General features: G+C 36.6%; 1 protein-coding gene across 2 annotated transcripts in view; it reads right to left on the reverse strand.

Annotated features, from left to right (window-relative positions):
• The window catches only part of PCNX1 (pecanex 1), a 167,401-nt gene that overhangs the window by 128,519 nt on the left and 15,791 nt on the right, over nt 1-23,091 (reverse strand). For both annotated transcript variants that reach the window (XM_065872992.1, XM_065872991.1), the window contains exon 2: nt 7,928-8,136. In XM_065872992.1, coding sequence (XP_065729064.1) covers nt 7,928-8,136 — 209 coding nt within the window. The remainder of the gene's footprint in view (nt 1-7,927; nt 8,137-23,091) is intronic.

Genomic DNA, 23,091 nt, shown 5'->3' on the forward strand with positions numbered 1-23,091 from the left:
TACTCTGTTTAACAAATACTGATTAAACCAGTTATTTATAAAGAAAAAAAACAAATCCTGAATCCCTACCTTACAACAGATCATAATAATTTCCAACAAAACTGAAATGTGAAAACAAAAGAAACATGAAACTTTAAAAAGACAATCTTTCTGAGAGTATTCTTCTGATATATGTGTAGGAATAATTTCTTAAACAAAACACAAAATTGTTAATTACCAAAAAACGATAAAACTGTGTATTAAATTTAAGAATGTATGATAATCATAAGAAACCTTAAGAAAAGCAAAGTGACAAGCTACAAACTGGAAAAGATGTCTGTAATGTACATAACCAATAAGGAGTAGTACAATGAATATATGTTTTTAAACTCGCTTTTCTTAATCAATAAGAAAAAGAGAACTCCAAAGAAAAATAAAAAAGAAACGAATGGGCACCAGAAAGAACAGAAAACTTAAATGGACCATATATGTGAGATAAGATGCTCAGCCTCATTAGTAATCAGAAAGGTTAACTAAAGTCAAAATGAGACACATCTAACAGTTAACTGTTAAAACGGCAAACTGTTAAAACTTACCAAAATCAAAGACTGAGGATATGAAACAATATGGGCTTTCACATACTAACGGTGAGAGTATGAATTGGTACAATCGTTTTGGCAAACAGCCTGTATTACACCTAGTAAAACTGAACGTGAAAATACCCTGTGGGGCTTCCCTGGTGGCGCAGTGGTTGGGAGTCTGCCTGCCGATGCAGCGGACGCAGATTTGTGCCCCCGTCTGGGAGGATCCCACGTGCCGCAGAGCGGCTAGGCCCATGAGCCATGGCCGCTGAGCCTGCGCGTCCGGAGCAGTGCTCCGCAACAGGAGAGGCCACAACAGTGAGAGGCCCACGTACCACAAAAAAAAAAAAGACAGAACTAATAAAGTCTCATTGAATGGAACACATCACAGAAAAATTAATTGTGGCATATAAATATATAAATAAACTGCCATAAAGTGAGGAAAAGTATTTGACACAAAATGATATCCTTCATAAATATCTTCTTCAAATCAATAGTAAAAAACTAACCACCAACAGAAAAATATACAATTCACAAAATAACAAATATAAATGGAACAGCACAAGAAAAATAGCTCCATTTCACTAGTAATCCAAAAACTGAAAAAAGTAAACAATGAATTATTTACCAGTTTGTGAAAATACTAAATAGTGTAGTAAAATGTACAAAAAAAGAAGCCCTCAAACTGCTGATCACAGTAATGAAAAGGTAAAAATCTTCAGAATTTGGCAATATATATTGAGAAACTTTAAAATGGGTGTAGCTTTCCGGTAATTCTACTTCTGCTAAATCATGATAAAAAATTTAGTCATTTAAACTTTGAACACCACAGTGATCTAACACAAATTTAAATTAGAAAATAACTGAAATAACTAAAAACAAGATAGCTAAATTAAGGTACTGTATACCCACAAAATGGAATACAGTGTAGTCATTAAAAATACTATCACAGAGTTAGATATAGCCTCATCCACCAGAGGGCAGACAGCAGAAGCAAGAAGAACTACAATCCTGCATCATGTGGAACAAAAACCACATTCACAGAGAGATAGACAAGATAAAAAGGCAGAGGGCTATGTACCAGATGAAGGAACAAGATAAAACCCCAGAAAAAGAACAAAATGCAGTGGACATAGGCAACCTTCCAGAAAAAGAATTCAGAATAATGATAGTGAAGATGATCCAGGACCTCAGAAAAAGAACGGAGGCAAAGACCGGGAAGATGCAAGAAATGTTTAACAAAGACCTAGAAGAATTAAAGAGCAAACAAACAGAGATGAACAATACAATAACTGAAATGAAAACTACACTAGAAGGAATCAATAGCAGAATAACTGAGGAAGAAGAATGGATAAGTGACCTGGAAGACAGAATGGTGGATGTCACTGCTACGGAACAGAATAAAGAAAAAAGAATGAAAAGAAATTAAGACAGCCTAAGAGACCTCTGGGACAACATTAAACACAACCACATTAGCATTACAGGGATCCCAGAAGGAGAAGAGAGAGAGAAAGGATCCAAGAAAATATCTGAAGAGATTATACTCGAAAACTTCCCTTACATGGGAAAGGAAATAGCCACCCAAGTCCAGGAAGCGCAGCGAGTCCCATACAAGATAAACCCAAGGAGAAACACGCCCAGACACATAGTAATCAAATTGGCAAAAATTAAAAACAAAGAAAAATTATTAAAAGCAGCAAGGGAAAAACAACAAATAACATACAAGGGAACTCCCGTAAGGTTAACAGCTGATCTCTCAGCAGAAACTCTACAAGCCAGAAGGGGGCGGCATGATATACTTAAAGTGATGAAAGGGAAGAACCTACAACCAATATTACTCTACAAGGCAAGGATCTCATTCAGATTCGATGGAGAAATCAAAAGCTTTACACACAAACAAAAGCTAAGAGAATTCAGCACCACCAAACCAGCTCTACAACACATGCTAAAGGAACTTCTCTAAGTGGGAAACACAAGAGAAGAAAAAGACCTACAAAAACAAACCCAAAACAATTAAGAAAATGGTCATAGGAATATACATGTTGATAATTACCTTAAACGTGAAAGGATTAAATGCTCCAACCAAAAGACACAGGCTTGCTGAATGGATACAAAAACAAAACCCATATATATGCTGTAAACAAGAGACCCACTACAGACCTAGGGACACATACAGACTGAAAGTGAGGGGATGGAAAAAGATATTCCATGCAAAGGGAAATCAAAAGAAAGCTGGAGTAGCTATACTCATATCAGATAAAATAGACTTTAAAATAGAGAATGTTACAAGAGACAGGAAGGACACTACATAATGATCAAGGGATCAATCCAAGAAGAAGATATAACAATTATAAATATATTTGCACCTAACATAGGAGCACCTCAATACAAAAGGCAGCTGCTAAAAGCTCTAAAAGAGGAAATCGACAGTAACACAATAATAGTGGGGGACCTTTAACACCTCACTTACACCAATGGACAGACCATCCAAACAGAAAATTCATAAGGAAACACAAGCTTTAAATGACACAATACACCAGATAGATTTAATTGATATTTATAGGACATTCCATCCAAAAACAGCAGATTATACTTTCTTCTCAAGTGCGCACAGAACATTCTACAGGATAGATCACATCTTTGGTCACAAATAAAGCCTCAGTAAATTTAAGGAAATTGAAATCATATCAAAAATCTTTTCTGACCACGATGCTATGAGATTAGAAATGAATTACAGGGAAAAAAACGTAAAAAACACAAACACATGGAGGCTAAACAATACGCTACTAAATAACGAAGAGATCACTGAGGAAAGCAAAGAGGAAATCAAAAAATACCTAGAGACAAATGACAATGAAAACACAACGATCCAAAACCTATGGGATGTAGCAAAAGCAGTTCTAAGAGGGAAGTTTATAACTATACAAGCCTACCTCAAGAAACAAGAAAAATCTCAACTAAACAATCTAACCTTACACCTAAAGGAACTAGAGAAAGAAGGACAAACCAAACCCAAAGTTAGTAGAAGGAAAGAAATCATAAAGATTAGAGCAGAAATAAATGAAACAGAAACAAAGAAAACAATAGCAAAGATCAATAAAACTAAAAGCTGGTTCTTCGAGAAGAGAAACAAAACTGATAAACCATTAGCCAGAGTCATCAAGAAAAAGAGGGAGAGGACTCAAATCAATAAAATTAGAAATAAAAAAGGAAAAATTACAACAGACACCACAGAAATACAAGGCATCCTAAGAGACTACCACAAGCAACTCTATGCCAATAAAATGGACAACCTGGAAGAAATGGACAAATTTTTAGAAAGGTATAACCTTCCAAGATTGAACCAGGAAGAAATAGAAAATATGAATAGACCAATCACAAGTAATGAAATTGAAACTGTGATTAAAAATCTTCCAACAAACAAAAGTCCAGGACCAGATGGCTTCACAGGTGAATTCTATCAAACATTTAGAGAAGAGCTAACACCCATCCTTCTCAAACTCTTCCAAAAAATTGCAGAGGAAGGAACACTCCCAAACTCATTCTATGAGGTCACCATCGCCCTGATACCAAAACCAGACAAAGATACTACAAAAAAAGAAAATTACAGACCAATATCACTGATGAACATAGATGCAAAAATCCACAACAAAATACTAGCAAACGGAATCCAACAACACATTAAAAGGATCATACACCATGATCAAGTGGGATTTATCCCAGGGATGCAAGGATTCTTCAATATACGCAAACCAATCGATGTGATACACCACATTAACAAATTGAAGAATAAAAACCATATGATCATCTCAATAGATACAGAAAATACTTTTGACAAAATTCAACACCCATTTATGATAAAAACTCTCCAGAAAGTGGGCACAGAGGGAGTCTACCTCACATAATAAAGGCCATATACAAACAACCCACAGCAAACATCATTCTCAATGGTGAAAAACTGAAAGCATTTCCTCTAAGATCAGGAACAAGACAAGGATGTCCACTCTCACCATAATTATTCAACAACATTTTGGAAGTCCTAGTCACAGCAATCAGAGAAGAAAAAGAAATAAAAGGAATACAAATTGGAAAAGAAGAAGTAAAACTGTCACTACTTGCAGATGACATGATACTATACACAGAGAGTTCTAAAAATGTCACCAGAAAACTACTAGAGCTAATCAATGAATTTGGTAAAGTTGCAGGATACAAAATTAATGCACAGAAATCTCTTGCATTCCTATACACTTATGATGAAAAATCTTAAAGAGAAAATCAGGAAACGCTCTCATTTACCATTGCAACAAAAAGAATAAAGTACCTAGGAATTGTAGGTATTTTACCTACCTTTTGTCTCTCTAGGTAGGTCTTTTGTCTCCTTACTTAGGGAGACAAAAGACCTGTATGCAGAAAACAATAAGACACTGATGAAAGAAATCAAAGATGATACCAACAGATGGAGAGATATACCATGTTAATGGATTGGAAGAACCAATATTGTGAAAATGACTACACTACCCAAAGCAATCTACAGATTCAATGCAATTGCTATCAAATTACCAATGGCATTTTTTTCGGAACTAGAACAAATCATCTTAAAATTTGTATGGAGACACAGAAGACCCCGAATAGCCAAAGCAGTCTTGAGGGAAAAAAACAGAGCTGGAGGAATCAGACTCCCTGACTTCAGACTATACTACAAAGATACAGTAATCGAGAAAATGTGGTACTGGCACAAAAACAGAAACATAGATCAATGGAACAAGATAAAAAGCCCAGAGATAAACCCACACACCTATGGTCAACTAATCTGTGACAAAGGAGGCAAAGATATAAAATGGAGAAAAGACAGTCTCTTCAATAAGTGGTGCTGGGAAAACTGGACTGCTACATGTAAAAGAATGAAATTAGAACACTCCCTAACACTCCCTAAACTCAAAATGGATTAGAGATCTAAATGTAAAAGACACTATAAAACTCTTAGAGGAAAACACAGGAAGAACACTCTGACATAAATCACAGCAAGATCTTTTTTGATCCACCTCCTAGAGTAATGGAAATAAAAACAAAAATAAACAAATGGGACCTAATGAAACTGCAAAGCTTTTGCACAGCAAAGGAAACCATAAACAAGATGAAAAGACAACCCTCAGAATGGGAGAAAATATCTGCAAATGAATCAACATACAACGGATTAATCTCCAAAATATATAAACAGCTCATGCAGCTCAATATTAAAGAAACAAACAACCCAATCCAAAAATGGGCAGAAGACCTAAACAGACACTTCTCCAAAGAAGACATACAGATGGCCAAGAGGCACATGAAAAGCTGCTCAACATCACTAATTATTAGAGAAATGCAAATCAAAACTACAATGAGGTATCACCTCACACCAGTTAGAATGGACATCATCAGAAAATCTACAAACAACAAATGCTGGAGAGGGTGTGGAGAAAAAGGAAGCCTCTTACACTGTTGGTGGGAATATAAATTGATACAGCCACTATGGAGAACAGTATGGAGGTTCCTTAAAAAACTAAGAATAGAAGTACCATGTGATCCAGCAATCCCACTACTGGGCATATATCCAGAGAAAACCATAATTCAAAAAGACACATGCACCCCAATGTTCACTGCAGCACTATTTACAATAGCCAGGTCATGGAAGCAAGCTAAATGCCCATCGACAGATGAATGGATGAAGAAGTTGTGGTACATATATACAATGGAATATTACTCAGCCATAAAAAGGTACGAAATTGAGTCATCTGTTGACATGTGGATGGATCTAGAGACTGTCATACAGAGTAAAGTAAGTCAGAAAGAGAAAAACAAATATTGTATATTAACGCATGTATGTGTAACCTAGAAAAATGGTACAGATGAGCCGGTTTGCAGGGCAGAAGTTGAGACACAGTTATAGAGAACAAACGTATGGACACCAAGGGGGGAATACCACAGGGGGGGTGGGGATGGTGGTGTGCTGAACTGGGCCATTGGAATTGACATTGATGACTAATAAGAACATGCTGTATAAAAAAACAAAGAAACAAACAAAAAAATACTATCACAGAAATAGTATTTTCAGTAGTTCAAAGTATTTCCTGAGTACCTATCAGTGCAAGACACTGTTCTGGAACATGGGAATATAATAGTTTGTAAGAAAAACAAGGCCCTGCCTTCAAAAAGCTTATAAATGCAAACAAATGATTAAGTAAGATAATTTCAGATAGTGATTTATGCTATTAACATAATTATTATAAGGTAAAATATCTGTTCAATGAACAAACAGGGTAATCATGTTAGGGATGGAGGAAAATGTAACTGAAAAAGGATGAAGGCTTTCAGTGCACTGGAGAATATACAGAAACATTACCTGTCTTAATAGATATTGAGTACCCACTTTTAGTGATATTATTTATATCTTGAACCTGAAATATTTCATATTATACTGACTGGAAACATGGCATAGTGCTTAAAAGCATGGCCTCACCTCCAGAGCTTGACAGCGTAGATTATTTGATCTTTCTCACCTCACTTTCCACATCTGCAAATCAGGGATAATAACAGCAACCATCTCATAGAATTGTTTTTGAGGACTGTATGAGCTTAAAAATGTCAAGTGCTCATATAGCAACTGTTTAAAAATTATATTAGGGACACCTATTATTTCTATAAAGTCACTATAACCTTTTGACTATGATAAATAGATCCCTCTGTCAGAAAGACAAAGTGGGTGAGGCCAAGGTAATGGGATAGAATGTGACTGAGGGCAGTAGGGGACTATTTTAGCTGAGACAGGCTCCAGGAACGCCTCCAGAAAGGGGTGACAGCTACACAGAGTTGAACCCTAGGAAGTCAGTCATGCTAAGATCTAGGGAAGGAACAGCTAAGTTTTCTAAGGTGAGAATAAAAAATTGAAAAAAATCTACAATGGATAAAATGAAAACTGTAGATTATAAATGTCAAGTAAAATATAATCACAGTTTGCTTAAGATATATATACACATTTTATTTATATGTATAAAAACAAATACTTAGATTTATAAAGCCATATTTTATTATTTCTTTAACCTGTTTTCCATTGGTTTTGGTCTTTGGTATGAATAACTATTACACTATTATGACTATTATTGTTCTAAAATGTTATTTATTAACAAGGCCAAGGATACTGATTTATCCCCAGAGAGCCAGTCAGCTTTGCTGTGGTCTAATGTGACAATCACACTTGTCACTGTATCAACGGTGGTAAGATCTACCACTGCCTTAAAAGCAGTTAACAGAACAGGCATGACACAATAATCACATCACTGTACACATGCATCACTGCATCGTTACAAACTGAGTGGCATGGGTTTCCTTACCTTGGGCCATTGCTGTCTTTTCTCCTCGTTGAACAGTTGCCTTGCTCAGCCCTGGCTCGCTGATCTGTGAAATCATTTGTGTTCCTATCTACAATCTCTCCAGCATCAAGTGCTCTGTGGAGTCGATAGTTGACCATCTTCAGAACAATGAAAACAGCAGCTATCACAGGACAATAGACTGCTACTATAATCATGGAAGAAGGAAGGGCCTTAAAGAGAAAGAAAATAAAGATAGGAATTTTAAAATATCTTATACTTTATTCAGTGAGAGAAATCTGTAACTAAAATAATAAACACACACATTCTCACACAAAGCAACAACTGTGTTCCTAGCACTAAGTTGTAAAAGTATAAGACAGCACCACCCAATACAGTAGCCACTTGCTACGTGTGGCTATTGAGTGCTTGAAATGTGGTTAGCCTCAATTGAGATGTGCACTAAGAATAAAATAACACTAGATTTTGAAAATTCAGTATGAAAAAAAGAATGCAAAATATCTCAATTTTTATACTGATTACACGTTGAAATATATTTAGATTATATTGGGTTAAATAAAATATATTATTAAAGTTAATTTCATCTGTTACTTTTATTTTTAATGTAGCTACATTTAAATTACGTATGTGGCTTACAATATATGTCCACTGGACAGCACTGTTACAAAGTCCATGCCAAAAAGCTTATAATACAAGTAGAGAGTTAAGGTATCACATTATATAATATGTGAATAAGACAGGGTTGTGATCCAAATACATATAATCTCTGTTTATGTGCTCCCTGTAACTTTTTTTTAGGATATAAACTTTGTGTTCTAGAAAATCCCAAGTTAAAACTTATGAGAATAACCTTAGAACTATGACTATAAAACCAGATAAGACATGGGGGACATTCAAAATCCAAATGTTTTATTTTAAAATACTTAAATGCTTAAAATACTGAAAAATTGTAACCTGCCAAATAAAACGAATAAAAGAATACAGAATAGAATCAAGCAATAAATAGATTTATTGAAATAAGTCAGAAGCATCCTGGGCGTGGGGACTGCACAGCCATCATACCTGAGAATTCAGTGATGTGGACGTGAGTCCGGGGCTGGCAGGCTGGAGAACACCCCACTTGGAAGGCATGACTCAGAGTCACTGTTAGGAAAGCCTATAAAACTAGGCTCAAGTTATGCCCCTTTTCATGAGAAAAAAATTATCCCAGGTGTTTACAGCTCCAGATTTCACATGTTTTCATAAGGTTCCACCTCAGTAATCTGAGAACATGGCTCTAAATTTACTTGGAAAGATATCCTCAAACCGCTTGAGAAGGTGAAACTGAAAAGGTTCTAATGAACCAGGGAGGTTTCAAAGACAGATATGATAAAAGTTTAAAAAATAAGACAGTTATTTGGGAGGTAGAGAGAGGGAAACAGTGTGGGTTGGAACTGGGATGCAGGAAAAGAAAGTAAATCAAGCCTAAAGTTTAATACTTTTGGGTTGAGTGCAGGCATAATAGGTAAATATTTGGTATTTTTATTTTTGAATTTTTGAATTTTATTTATTTTTGGCTGCGTTGGGTCTTCATTGCTGCAACTTTCTCTAGTTGCGGTGAGCGGGGGCTACTCTTCATTGCGGTGCATGGGCTTCTCACTGTGGTGGCTTCTCTTGTTGCGGAGCACAGGCTCTAGGCGCACAGACTTCAGTAGTTGTGGTTCGCGGGTTCTAGAGCACAAGCTCAGTAGTTGCGGCACAGGGGCTTAGCTGCTCCGCGACATGTGGGATCTTCCCAGACCAGGGATCGAACCTGTGCCTCCTGAATTGGCAGGTGGATGCTTAACCACTGCACCACCAGGGAAGTCCTATTTGGTATTTTTAAATGCTTAGATTAAGAAGCCCTTCATATTAGTGTATCTAAAAAATTACACTGGTGATTTCAATTTAAAATGTCATTGAATAACAGATCTAGGCTTATAAAATGTATTTAAAATCTTACAAAATCCATAAATATCAGGTTTAGAAGAGTTAAGTACTCCAAAAGGTTTGTTAGATAATTTACGTAATTTACTTAAAATTTATAAATGCAATTTAAATTCAAGGGATCTTAAGCTACATGAAAAAACCGAATCTCTTAAAAATGATTGTTAAAATGTGTTCAATTTTTAAAGAGTTGAGTTTAAAATTCTAAGTTAATTTATAGCTTTAATAAATCTAACATTCATTGCAAAAAAAAAAGTTCCCTGAAAAACTTTTTCCAAACAGAAACACACACACACAAATTGACAAAAATTTCAAAGTAAACATGCACATAAATACATACAAACACATACACTGCTTAGAATATTTATAGAAGTTCTGCATGATGCTGATTTCCATATGATATGTTCACTTAAGAACTGGAATTCTTGGAGATCATTTAGTTCAACACCCTCATTTCCAGACTAAAAACAGAGCTACTGTATGATCCAGCAATCCCACTCCTTAGCATATATCTGAAGAAAACCATAGTTCAGAAAAATACATGCACCTCAATGTTCACTGCATCACAGTTTACAACAGCCAAGACATGGAAGCAACCTAAATGTCCATCGACAGATGAATGGATAAAGATGTGGTACATATATACAAGTAATATTGTACATATATACAGTATTACTCAGCCGTTTAAAAGAATGAAATAATACCGTTTGCAGCAACAGGGGGGACCTGGAGATTATCATACTAAGTGAAGTCAGACAGAGAAAGACAAATATCATATGATATCACTTATATGCTGAATCTAAAAAAAAAAAAAATGATACAAATGAACTTACTTATAAAACAGAAACAAACTCACAGACTTAGAAAACAAATTTATGGTTACCAGGGGGGAAGAGTGGGGTGGAGGGATAGATTGGGAGTTTGGGATTGACATGTACACACTGCTGTATTTAAAATAAAATGACTTTCCATGAAATTAATTAATGATTTTAAAAACATGTATCACTGTATATAGCAATATGTATATATTTATATATGTATGTATATATAATATTATATAAAGAATAAATATAAAGAATTCCTTCAAAATCAATAACAAAGAGGCAGACCAATGAAAATAAAGGACAACAGACAGAACTTACACAGAAAAATATAAACAGCAAATAAAAACAACATGAAAACATGTTCATCAGTAATGAGCAAAATACAATGTAAAACCTCAACAATATATCATTAACACCCATCTTAATGAATAAAAATTAAGAAATCAGACAAAATTAAGTATGGACAACCAGACCTCTTGTAAACTGCTAGTAGAAATATAAATTGATAGATACATCACCCAAGATCCAGCAATTTCTCTCATAAGCATAAAAATGAAAGAAACTCTTACACTCACAGCATAAGACTTTTACCAAAAACTGGGGGTGGGGGGGACCTCAATTGAAAATCAAAAGGAAAATGGAAAACGGCAGACTAGTTACCAATGGAATATAACAGTAAAAACTACAGCTACAGGCAGCAGCATTAACTGTACATATACAACGTGTTGTATTCCAAATGTAAACCTACGTTTTACTGTATTTTCTTGATTTTTTGGTAATAAGCATGTATTTCTTTTATAGTTAGAAAAGAGAGCTAAAATTTTAATAGCGATAAAAAGGTTTTCATATTAGAAAAAGAGTATATTAGCTTTCATCTTTTACAAAGACATGATCTACATTCTTCTCATTAATGGATGCCTTATCAATAGGTCAAGTTCCACATCAAGGCCGTTTGTCACCTTATTTGCAAGAAGTTAAAAAAAAATCTTAATTCTCAATTATACATCCCTGAATGGCAGGAAGTGTTAACAGCTGTCAGAGAGCTCTAGATATTCAGATCAAACATAGCCCCCAAAATTGGAGTAAGCCTCCTTACTAAGAACTATGTTAGATACTTTACATAAGATCAATCCTCTTAGAAGTTGGATGAATAGAAATGTAAATGAAAACTACAATTAATTATTACCACATACCCATTAGGATGGCTACTATCAATTAACCAGAAAAAAAAAAAAGGACAGAAAATAACAAGTGTTGGCATCGGTGTGGAGAAATTGGAACCTCTGTACGCTGTTGGTGGGACAGTAAAATGATGCAGCCTCTATGAAAACAGTATGGTGGTTCCTCAAAAGTATTAAAAATAGAATTACCATATGATCTAGCAATTCCACTTCTGGGTATTTATTCCAAAGAATAAATCGAATCGTGAATAAACTGCTGGATCTCGAAAAGATATCTGGACAGTCATGTACACAGCAGCATTATGCACAATAGCCAAGAGATGGAAGCAATGCAGTGTCTATGAATGGACGAATAGATAAACAAAATGTGGTCTATATGTATGATGCATTATTCAACATTAAAAGGAATGAACTCTTTTTTTTTTTTTCTTTTTTTGCGGTACGCGGGCCTCTCACTGTTGTGGCCTCTCCCGTTGCAGAGCGCAGGCTCAGCGGCCCTGGCTCACGGACCCAGCCGCTCCGCGGCATGTGGGATCTTCCCAGACCAGGGCACGAACCCGTGTCCCCTGCATCAGCAGGCGGACTCTCAACCACTGCGCCACCAGGGAAGCCCAAAAGGAATGAACTCTTGTCGCATGCTGCTGCACGGATGAACCTTGAGAACAGTATGCTAAGTGAAATAAGCCAGTAACAAAAAGGCAAAATACTGGATGATTCCACTTATATGAGGTATCTAAAGTAGTCAAATTCATAGAAATAGAAAGCAGAATGATGGTTGCCATGGGCTGGTGGGAGAGATAGTGAAGAGTTGTTGTTTAATGGGTGTAGAGTTTCAGTTTTGCAGAATGAAAAGGTCCTGGAAATGCATTCCACAACAATGTAAATATACTTAACACTACTGAACAGAACACTTAAAAATGTGTTAAAACGATAAATTTTATGTTACGTGTTTTTTACTACAATTTAAAAAGTTAGACGGACAAATGTTTCACTCTTTTCTCTCTGGTGAGGAAAGTCAAATGTTGAGAAACAAGCTAGGAGACTGAGCCATTTACACCACTTCTTAAATTCTGACAGTTTATCCTGAACGTTAAAAAGTTGTGTTATTTCAGCCAGGAGTGATAGGTTCAAGCTATTCAAGACGCCAAATATATTTCTGATAGGACTCTTGAGAAAGCCACTCGGAATCACAGAAATGGTCATACCGGAATTAACAGTGCCATGAAGTAAATTTATCTTACATTTCATTTCAAAACTCAAGTGAATAATTCTCCCCTATGGCAGGCACACTGCATGGCAGAAAAGCTATCTTTTACACAATGCTCATTTCATTGTGCAGCAATGTAAAGACATTATGTTCACTGTCTATGCTTTGTGGTGGAATCTTAATTTTCTCTATTTTCTACACCACTGAGTCGAGATCTGAAGCATACTGTTAACAAATGCGTATCCTTCCCTAATATATTTGTAGCTGTTCTCAATTAGAACTGATTTCACTGCATCTTTTCCAGTTCATGTTACAATACTTAGTGCCAACTAACATACTGAGATATCAACTAACATCTAACACTTAGTGAACACCACGTGCTAGGCACATTTCTAAGTGCTTTTTGTATATTAACTCATTTAAGCCTCACAATCACCTCATGAAGTCAGCACTATCATTCTTCCCATTTTACAAATTTAGAAACTGAAGCACAAAGAGGTAAGTAACTTGCTCACGGTCTCAGAATGAGACGTTAAGGAGCAGTTTGGCTCCAGAGTCCTTGCTCTTCATCGTAATACCCAATTGTCTCTAAATCAGGGGTTGGCAGACTTTTTCTGTTTGAAACAAAAAATATTTCACAGTTTGCAGGTCATATGATCTGTCATAACCACTCAACTCTGCTGTTGTAGTCTGAAGCAGCTATAGGCAGCATACATGAACATGGTGTTTTCCAATAAAACTCTATGGACACTTTGTAGACACTGAAATTTGAAATTCATTTAATTTTTACATAGCATAAAGTATTACTCTTCTTTTGATTTTTTTCCAACCACTAAAAACTGTAAAAACCATCCTTACTTAGCTCATGGGCCATACAAAAACTACATGGGCCGTAGTTTATTGATACCTGCTCTAAATCAAAGTTTATTTTCTTCTCTCACCAGTAAGATATCATCACCAAACAAAAGATCATCAAGCACTTCCCCCTCATATATGCCAAGTACAAATTTATAATCTCCAACATCCCCAGTTTCATCCAACTATGAAGCAAAGTACCTGCTAGCAAACATAGGACAGTAATTGCTCTTCCCTTTCAGTGAGAAAGTCTATCAATTTACACAGAAAGCATTGGTTTGGGATGATCATGGAAAATTCCACTGGTTCCACAGAAATCACTGGAAAAATGAGAAAAACAATGGCTTTCAGAAACTATTTGACAAAGTTTCATGAAAAGAAACTAACTAGGGACAAGGGGCAGAGGGTCTCTCTGTACTATGAAGGAAAACTTCTGACGCAAACACTGAAGACTGAACCTCACTGTCTCTAAAATAGTAGAGTAACTGTTAAGAGAATCATAGAAGGGACTTCCCTGGTTAGGATTCCGTGCTCTCACTGCTAAGGGCCTGCGTTCAATGCCTGGTTGGGGAGCTAAGATCCCACAAGCCGTGTGGCACAGCCAGAAGAAAAGAAAAACAAAACAGAATCGTAGAAGTGAAAAAACAAATTTAGGTCAGCCTTTCAAAACAAATAGATAGCAAGAAGGTCACGTTTCTACACATCTCCTTTAATTAGATATTTTTTCCTCAAAATGTTTAGCCATAAATTTGTAATTAATAAATACAACTGTCATTCCCCTGAGGCCTTTCTTTGCTGCCTTACGATAAATCATAGTTCGATATCCAGCTATAAGAAAAAAAATGAGTAACAGTTTTGCTTCCAAGTTCAAAACACTAAATTCATTCAGATTATTCCTTTTAAGTCCAAGCTTCTCTCCTTGTGTGGTTTGGGATCACTGAATGTTGCCAACTACCAAGGTAGTTGGTGCTTTTACCTAGCTACAACATAAACAATCAGTGAGATATTTAGACAGAAAAACTGAACTTAAATTTTTCTTAGCTTTAAAGTCCTGTCTGCTCTGTCAACATGTAATAGAAAAGGAAGTAAAAATAAAATTATAGCCAAAAAAATCTGGTAAATGAAAACAAAAATTAGCAGAATTTGAAAGCAGTATGCTTTATGCCCTGGGGATGGGACAGGGAACCACAGATACTAATCCTGTCCTAAATTATAAATTCCATCCATCAATAATATCCGGACTAACTTTTCTTAAAACTTTTTCAGAAGAAAAACTAGACAGCGATAACAAGGGTACTCCCTTCCTTCCATAGCCTACCCCCAAATGCATCAGGCCTATGGCTATTCTGCTGGGCACAAATGGCCAACCGGGCAAAGAATTAAGAACCAGTCTTCATAAAGCTATACCAAGATAGCCAATTGGCCCTGGGTTCTAGCTTTTCTACTGGTATACCTGAAGCTGTGGGAATACCTGTACTTCCTCATCCTGATGGAAAATCCTTTCTGGCTTATTCACAAAGAAAGATAAATGCATAAGCTAATTCCTGCAAAGTGCAGAATTCAGTTCCATATCTGTATCCCCTTTCATTTCCGGTCAACAGAGAGAATGTTGGGGGAAAAGGGAGGGAGAAGGTCTTAGCAACCAAATATTGCCCATAAATTGTAGACAATGACTGTTAATTAGGGGTGAAGAAAGAGGTTGGATCAGAAGGAAAAGGACTGTTTTTAAACCTTAGGGTTTTTGTATGTAGGCTGCCCCCAAAGGACTTAGGAAAGCCCTTGTGTCACAACCCTAACTCTAGGGATTCGGCCCTTGTCACAGCCCCCTTCGGGGGCTGACGATTAAGCACTGCAGGTAAATACCTCCTTTCATAGGACGGGCTGCAGAAGAAAAAGAAACTACTCCCAATGTCAGGATTCAGGCATACTTGCCCACAGGAAAAAAACCCAAAATATAACTTCCTAGAATTCCAACTACATAGGGAGTCAAATTGATTTCAGCAGGCCAGCTAAGAACCTCGAACAAACTCAGAATACATTTTCCCCAAAGGCACTGGTTTACAAGTGACTATTGGAACTTGAGCCTATCCATATTTCTGCAGAAGTTTGAATTTTATCTACATACTATTTTAATACAAATACAATCATTAAAAATACTAGATATTTTTCTGTTTATATTTGCATTTTATATTTATGTCACTCTAAAACATATATTTGTATTTACATTTTTATCTACAGTAGAATGTTCTTTGTAGGAAAGCAACATTCAAAAATACATATTAACAAGCTGCAAAGAGACCAAAGTAATATAGTACATACAACTCATCACCAATAATATGTGTTAGGCGCTAAAGATAGGCAGGATAGGCATATATAAAACATAAATGAGAAGTCAGGGCACAACTGTGAAAAATAAGGGAGGGAATAAGAGTCCTAAGAAATAAAAGCAAGGATGTATACTGATGGACTAAAGTTATCTCCTATACTTTATAGGAATTTTCCTATACTCTTAATTTTCCCAACAAGGAAAGAAAAGGCTTTTAGACAATCTGAACCTGTAAATTTTGGTGAAAGTCAATGTCTTTACAGTTAAAATATTCTATAAAATATATTTAGATATACTATATTTCTACCCTATTTCATAAAACACTTTTGTTCAATTCATTTACATATACCTTTAGCAACAGAGCTTTCTTCGTCACAAAAGCCATCATGAGTTATTTAACATAGGCTTACATAGCACATCATCATCATTTTGGTATATGTCATTTAAGTTACAAGACTTTTTAAAAGTACATGATGCTGTTACTGGAAATTCTGTTTATAACAAATATCCATTTGCATTTCATTAGGACAACTGTTCTTTTTCCATTCACATCATAAATGCATATTCCTATCTCCATAACTGAGTAACATATTGTTTTACCTTTAATAATTTATTATGACATTCAATACTTGCAAATTATTAAGTTATAACCCTAGTAATAGTTACTATACCTATTGATATGTTAAGTTTTTTAGGACTTTAACAAAAAAAACATGTTGTTGAAAACACAAAAAAGCAACTGGGTGAAAAAAGTAACTGAGCAAGCAGTAGGTAATATAAAAGACTTTGTAACGACTCTGATAATATGGTAATTCTTTCTTTGCTGAGGGATAATTGTCGGGGAGTCGGGGAATCTAGCCTTATACAGGCATACCTCTGAGATATCGTGGGTGTGGATCCAGACCACCGCAATAAAGCGAGTCACATGAATTTTTTGGTTTCCAAGTGCATATAAGTTACATTTACACTATACTGTGGTCTATTAAGTGTGAAAGTATTATGTCTAAAAAAAGGAACATATCTTAATTAAAAGATACTTTGCTAAAAAATGCTACATCATCTGAGCCTTCAGTGAATCATACTCTTTTTGCTGGTAGAGGGTTTTGCCTCCATGCTGATGGCTGCTGACTGATCAGGGTCGTGGATGCTGAAGGCTGGGGTGGGCGTGGCCATTTCTTAAAATAAGACAGCAATGAAGGTTGCCACATCGACTGAATCTTCCTTTCATGAATGATTTCTCTGTAGCATGCAACACTGTTTGACAGCATTTTACCCACACTCGAACATCTTTCAAAATTAAAGTCAATCTTCTCAAACCCTACCACTGTTTTATCAATTAAGTTTTTGTAATATTCTAAATCCTTTGTCATTTCAACAATGTTCACAGCATCTTTACCAGGAGTAGTTTCCATGTCAACAAACCACTTTCTTTCCTCATCCATTAAGAAGCAACTCCCCATCTGTTAAAATTTTATCATGAGGGACTTCCCTGGCAGTCCAGTGGTTAAAACTCCATGCTTCCACTGCAGGGGGCGTGGGTTCAATCCCTGGTCGGGGAACTAAGATCCCACATGCTGCGTGGTGTGGCCAAAAAATTTTTTTTTCTTATCATGAGATGGCAGCAATTCAGTCACATCTTCAGGCTCTACTTCTAATCCTAGTTCTCTAGTATTTCCACAACAACTGCAGTTACTTCCTCCACTGAAGTCCAGAACCCCTCAAAGTCATCCATGAGGGTTGGAATCAACTTCTTCCAAATTCCTGTTAATGTTCAATATTTTGACCCCCTTCCATGAATCACAAGTGTTCTTAATGGCATCAAGAATGGTGAATACTTTCCAGAAGGTTTTCAATTTACTTTGCCCAGATCCAGAAAAATCACTATCTATGGCAACTATGGCCTTAAGAAATGTATTTTTCTTTTTCTTTTTTTTTTTTTTTTTTGCGGTACGCAGGCCTCTCACTATTGTGGCCCCTCCTGTTGCAGAGCACAGGCTCCGGACGCACAGGCACAGCAGCCATGGCTCAAGGGCCCAGCAGCTCCGCGGCATGTGGGATCCTCCCGGATCGGGGCACGAACCCGTGTCCCCTGCATCGGCAGGCAGACTCTCAACCACCGCGCCACCAGGGAAGCCCAAGAAATGTATTTCTTAAATAATGAGACTTGAAAGTCGAAATTACTCCTTTTTTAAAAAAATATTTATTTACTTATTTATTTATTTGGCTGTGCCGGGTCTTAGTTGGGGCACATGGGATCTTCACTGCAGTGTTGGGGATCTTTAGTTGCAGCATGTGGGATCTTTAGTTGCAGCACACAGGATCTTTAGTTGCAACATGTGAACTCTTAATTGCAGCATGTGGGATCTAGTTCCACGACCAGGGATTGAACCCGGGCCCCCTGCATTGGCAGCGCGGAGTCTTAGCCACTGGGTCACCAAGGAAGTGCCCAAAATTACTTCTTGATCCATGGGCTGCAGAATGGATAGTGTTAGCAAACATGAAAAAAAAAAAAAGAATTTCATTGTACATCTCTATCCGAGCTCTTGAGGGGCCAGGTGCATTGTCGATAAGCAGTAATATTTTGAAAAGAATCTTCTTTTCTCAGCAGTAGGTCTCAAGAGTGAGATCTACTGTTGAGACATAACATATACAGTAAACCATGTTGTAAATGGATGTGCTGTCACCCAGGCTTTGCTTTTCCAATAGAGCACAGGCAGAGTAGATTTAGCATAATTCTTAAGGGCCCCAGAATTTTTGGAATGGTAAATGAGCATTGGCTTCAGCTTAAAAAGTCACCAGGGGCTTCCCTGGTGGCGCAGTGGTTGAGAGTCCGCCTGCCGATGCAGGGGACACGGGTTCGTGCCTCGGTCCGGGAGGATCCCACATGCTGCGGAGCGGCTGGGCCCATGAGCCATGGCCGCTGAGCCTGCGCATCCGGAGCCTGTGCTCCGCAACGGGAGAGGCCCTTGAGCATCTTTTCATGTGCCTGTTGGCCAACAACAGTGAGAGGCCCGCGTACTGCACAAAAAAAAAAAAAAAGTCACCAGCTGCACCAGCCCCTAACGAAAGAATCAGCCTGTCCTTTGAAGCTCTGAAGCCAGGCACTGACTTCTCTCTAGCTATTAAAGTCCTAGGAGGCATCTTCTTCGAATAGAATGCTGTCTCATCTACACTGAAAATCTGTTGTTTAGTGTATCCACCTTAATTAATGATCTTAGCTGGATCTTCTGGATAACTTGCAGCTTCCACATTAGCACCTGTTGCTTTACCTTGCACTCTGACGTTATGGAGATGGCTTCTTTCATCAAGCTTCATGAACCAACCTCTGCCAGCTCCAAACTTTTCTTCTGCAGCTTCCTCACCGTTCTCAGCCTTCACAGAATTGGAGAGGCAGGACCTTGCTCTGGATGAGGCTTTGGCTAAAGGGACTGCTGTGGGTGGTTTGATCATCAGGCCACTCGAGCTTTCTCCATATCAGCGATAAGGCTATTTCACTTTCTTGTCATCCGTGTGTTCACTGGAGTAGCACTTTTAATTTCCTTCAAGAACTTTTCCTTTGCATTCACAACTTGGCTGTTTGGTGCAAGAGACCTAGCCTTCAGCCTGTCTCAGCTTTTGACATGCCTTCCTCACTAAGCTTAATCATTTATAGCTTTTTATTTAAAATGAGAAATTTAAAGTGAGAGAGTTTCAGTTGAACACTTAAAGGCCACTGAAGGGTTATTAATTGGCCTAATTTCAATACTGTTGTGTCTCAGAGAATAAGGAAGCCTGAGGAAACCGAGAGAGGTGGAGAACAGCTGGAGCAGTCAGAAGACATGTTTACCAATTGTTTGCTGGCTTATGTGGACACGGTTTGTGGTGCCCCCAAACAACTACAACAGTAACATCAAGGATCACTGATCATCACAACAAATAATGAAAAAATCTGAAATACTGCAAGAATCACCAAAATGGGACACAGAGACACAAAGTGAGCTAATGCTGTTGGAAAGATGGTGCCATTAGACCTGCTTGATACAGAGCTGCCAAAACCTTCAATTTGTAAAAAAAAAAAAAAAAAAAAACACAGTATCTGTGAAGCACAATAAAGCAAAGTTCAATAAAATGAGGTTTGCTTGTATTAAAATACATATAGTAATGTGGCAGACTAGAGACAGAATGCTACAAAACAAAAGATGGTGAGAAAGAAAAAAACTGGAATGTACATTAACAGCAGAGTTTTCCCTCAGTTTCCATAATCATCTTTAGATTACTATTCAGAACAAAAGGAGGGTAAAAAACAATCATCACATAATTCCAAAAGATTCTTCAAACAATTCCTGTCTACAATTTCTCAAAGATAGCACACTGAAATTCTAGAAATTTTTCAAAAATGAAGGTAACAAACAGGTATTGGTCCTCAAATAGAATATCCAACAATCCAAACTCTATAGATGGAATTAATGACACAAAAATCCTTTCTAAAACAAATTCACACTTTCCTCTATGTTGAAATGGTTTTCTGATGAGATTAAATTCCCAAGCCATCAAGCAACAGCCAACCTGAAGTATCGTAAAAAAAATAACTGATATACATCTGGAAATTATAATTGGTTATTAAAATATGTCAGAACAGCAAATAAAAACTGGAAGATAGAGATATTCATGCATCTAAAATAAAGAGACCAGTACATATTTATCTTTCAATATTATCCAGATGGTATTATCTAGAGACTGATTCTGTTCTTTACCAAAAAGCCCCCCAAATGAAATTATACGAACATTGAGAGACACCAGTTTTGTTTTTAATTAAAAAAAATTTTTTTACAATTTTTAAAGGTTACTTTTCATTTACAGTTATTACAAAATATTGGCTATATTTCCCATGTTGTAGAATACATCCTTGAGCCTATCTTACACTAAGAGTTTGTACCTCCCACTCCCCTGCCCTTATATTGCCCCCACCCCGCCCCACTGGTAACCACTGCATCTGTGAGTCTCCTTCTTTGTTATATTCACTAGTCTGTTGTATTTTTCAGATCCTACATATAAGTGATATAATACAGTGCTTGTCCTTCTCTGTCTAGCTTATTTCACTTAGCATAATGCCCTCTAAGTCCATCCATGTTGCTGCAAATGGCAAAATGTCATCCTTTCTTATTGCTAGGTAGTATTCAATTATATATATATATACACCACAGCTGCTTTATCCATTCATCTGTTGGACACTTAGGTTGCTTCCATATCTTGGCAATTGTAAATAATGCTGCTATGAACGTTGGAGTGACCGTATCTTTTCCAATTAGTGTTTTTGTTTTTTTCAGATATATACCCAGGAGAGGAATTGCTTAGTCACACAGTAGTTCTATTTTTAGTTTTCTGAGAAACCTCAAACTGTGGAAAATACTGTTTTCCACAGTGGTTGCACCAATTTACATTCCCACCAACAGTGTAGGAGGGTTCCCTTTTCTCCACACCGTCTCCAGCACTTTTTATTTGTGTTCTTTTTGATGACAGCCATCCCAACAGGTACGAGGTGCTATCTCATTGTGGTTTTGATATATAGTTCCCTATGATTAGCAATGTTGAGCATCTTTTCATGTGCCTGTTGGTCAACTGCATTTCGTCTTTGGAAAAACGTCTACTCAGTTCTTCTGCCCATTTTTTAATTAGCTTGCTTGTTTTTTTGACGTTGAGTTGTATAAGCTGATTATACATGTTGGATATTAATCCCTTACCAGTCATATCATTTACAAATACTTTCTCCCATTCAGAAGGTTGTCTTTTTGTTTTGTCGGTGGTTTCGTTTGCTATGCAAAAGCTATTACATTTAATTAGGTCCCATTCATTTATTTTTGATTTTATTTCCTTTACTTGAGGAGACAGATCCAAAAAAATATTGCGGCGATTTATGTCAAAGACTATTCTGCCGATGTTTTCCTCTAGGAGTTTTATAGTATCCAGTCTTACATTTAGGTCTTTAATCCATTTTGAGCTTATTTTTGTATATGGTGTTAGAGAATGTTCTAATTTCATTCTTTTACATGTAGCTGTCCAGTTTTCCCAGCACCACTTGGAAGAGACTGTCTTTTCTCCCTAGTATATTGTTGCCTCCTTTGTCGTAGATTAATTGACCATAAGTGCATGGACTTACTTCTGGGCTCTCTATCCTGTTCCATTGATCTGTGTGTCTGTTTCTGGAGAGGCACCAATGTTTTGATTTACGTGTTTTTCTGAGTAAACCTCCTGGAAAGAGAATGGGATATCCTATACTAAGAACTATCTTGATTCATATCATAAATTAGTAACTTGACGTTTTGCTGTATGAATCACTCTTTTAATCGTTTAATCAGTCTAAATAAATCCCTGAGTAAACTGATAAAAACAATTCATCTAAACGGTAAATATGAGGACCAGAAGCTATCTCATAAAGTCCAACTTAAATTGCTTGACCTATTTCTTTTTTTTTTTGACCTATTTCTTTATTCTATTTGTTTCTGATATATTCTACTGAAACAATTTTTCAGGATTTATAGTAAGTGAAAATAAGAAATCTGTCAACATGACTTTGCAATTCTAAAGAATAGAAGCTAGGTTACCTTTTTACTATACCTCACAAAACAATAGTTCAAGATATATTCCGTGAGATTATTTTATAGGCAAACATATGTAAAATAATGGGACTCTTCTTGCACTTATTAGCTATACTCCTATAAAAGCAGTGTACTGTACAAGCACAAAATAAGTAACAGTTCAAATTTAAGGCTTAAAACTCAAAAGATTTAATTCAATAACAAAAGCATTAAGCCAAAGTAAAACTACAAGGA

The sequence above is a fragment of the Phocoena phocoena genome, chromosome 2 (assembly GCF_963924675.1).
Source record: "Phocoena phocoena chromosome 2, mPhoPho1.1, whole genome shotgun sequence".
NCBI lineage: Eukaryota > Metazoa > Chordata > Mammalia > Artiodactyla > Phocoenidae > Phocoena > Phocoena phocoena.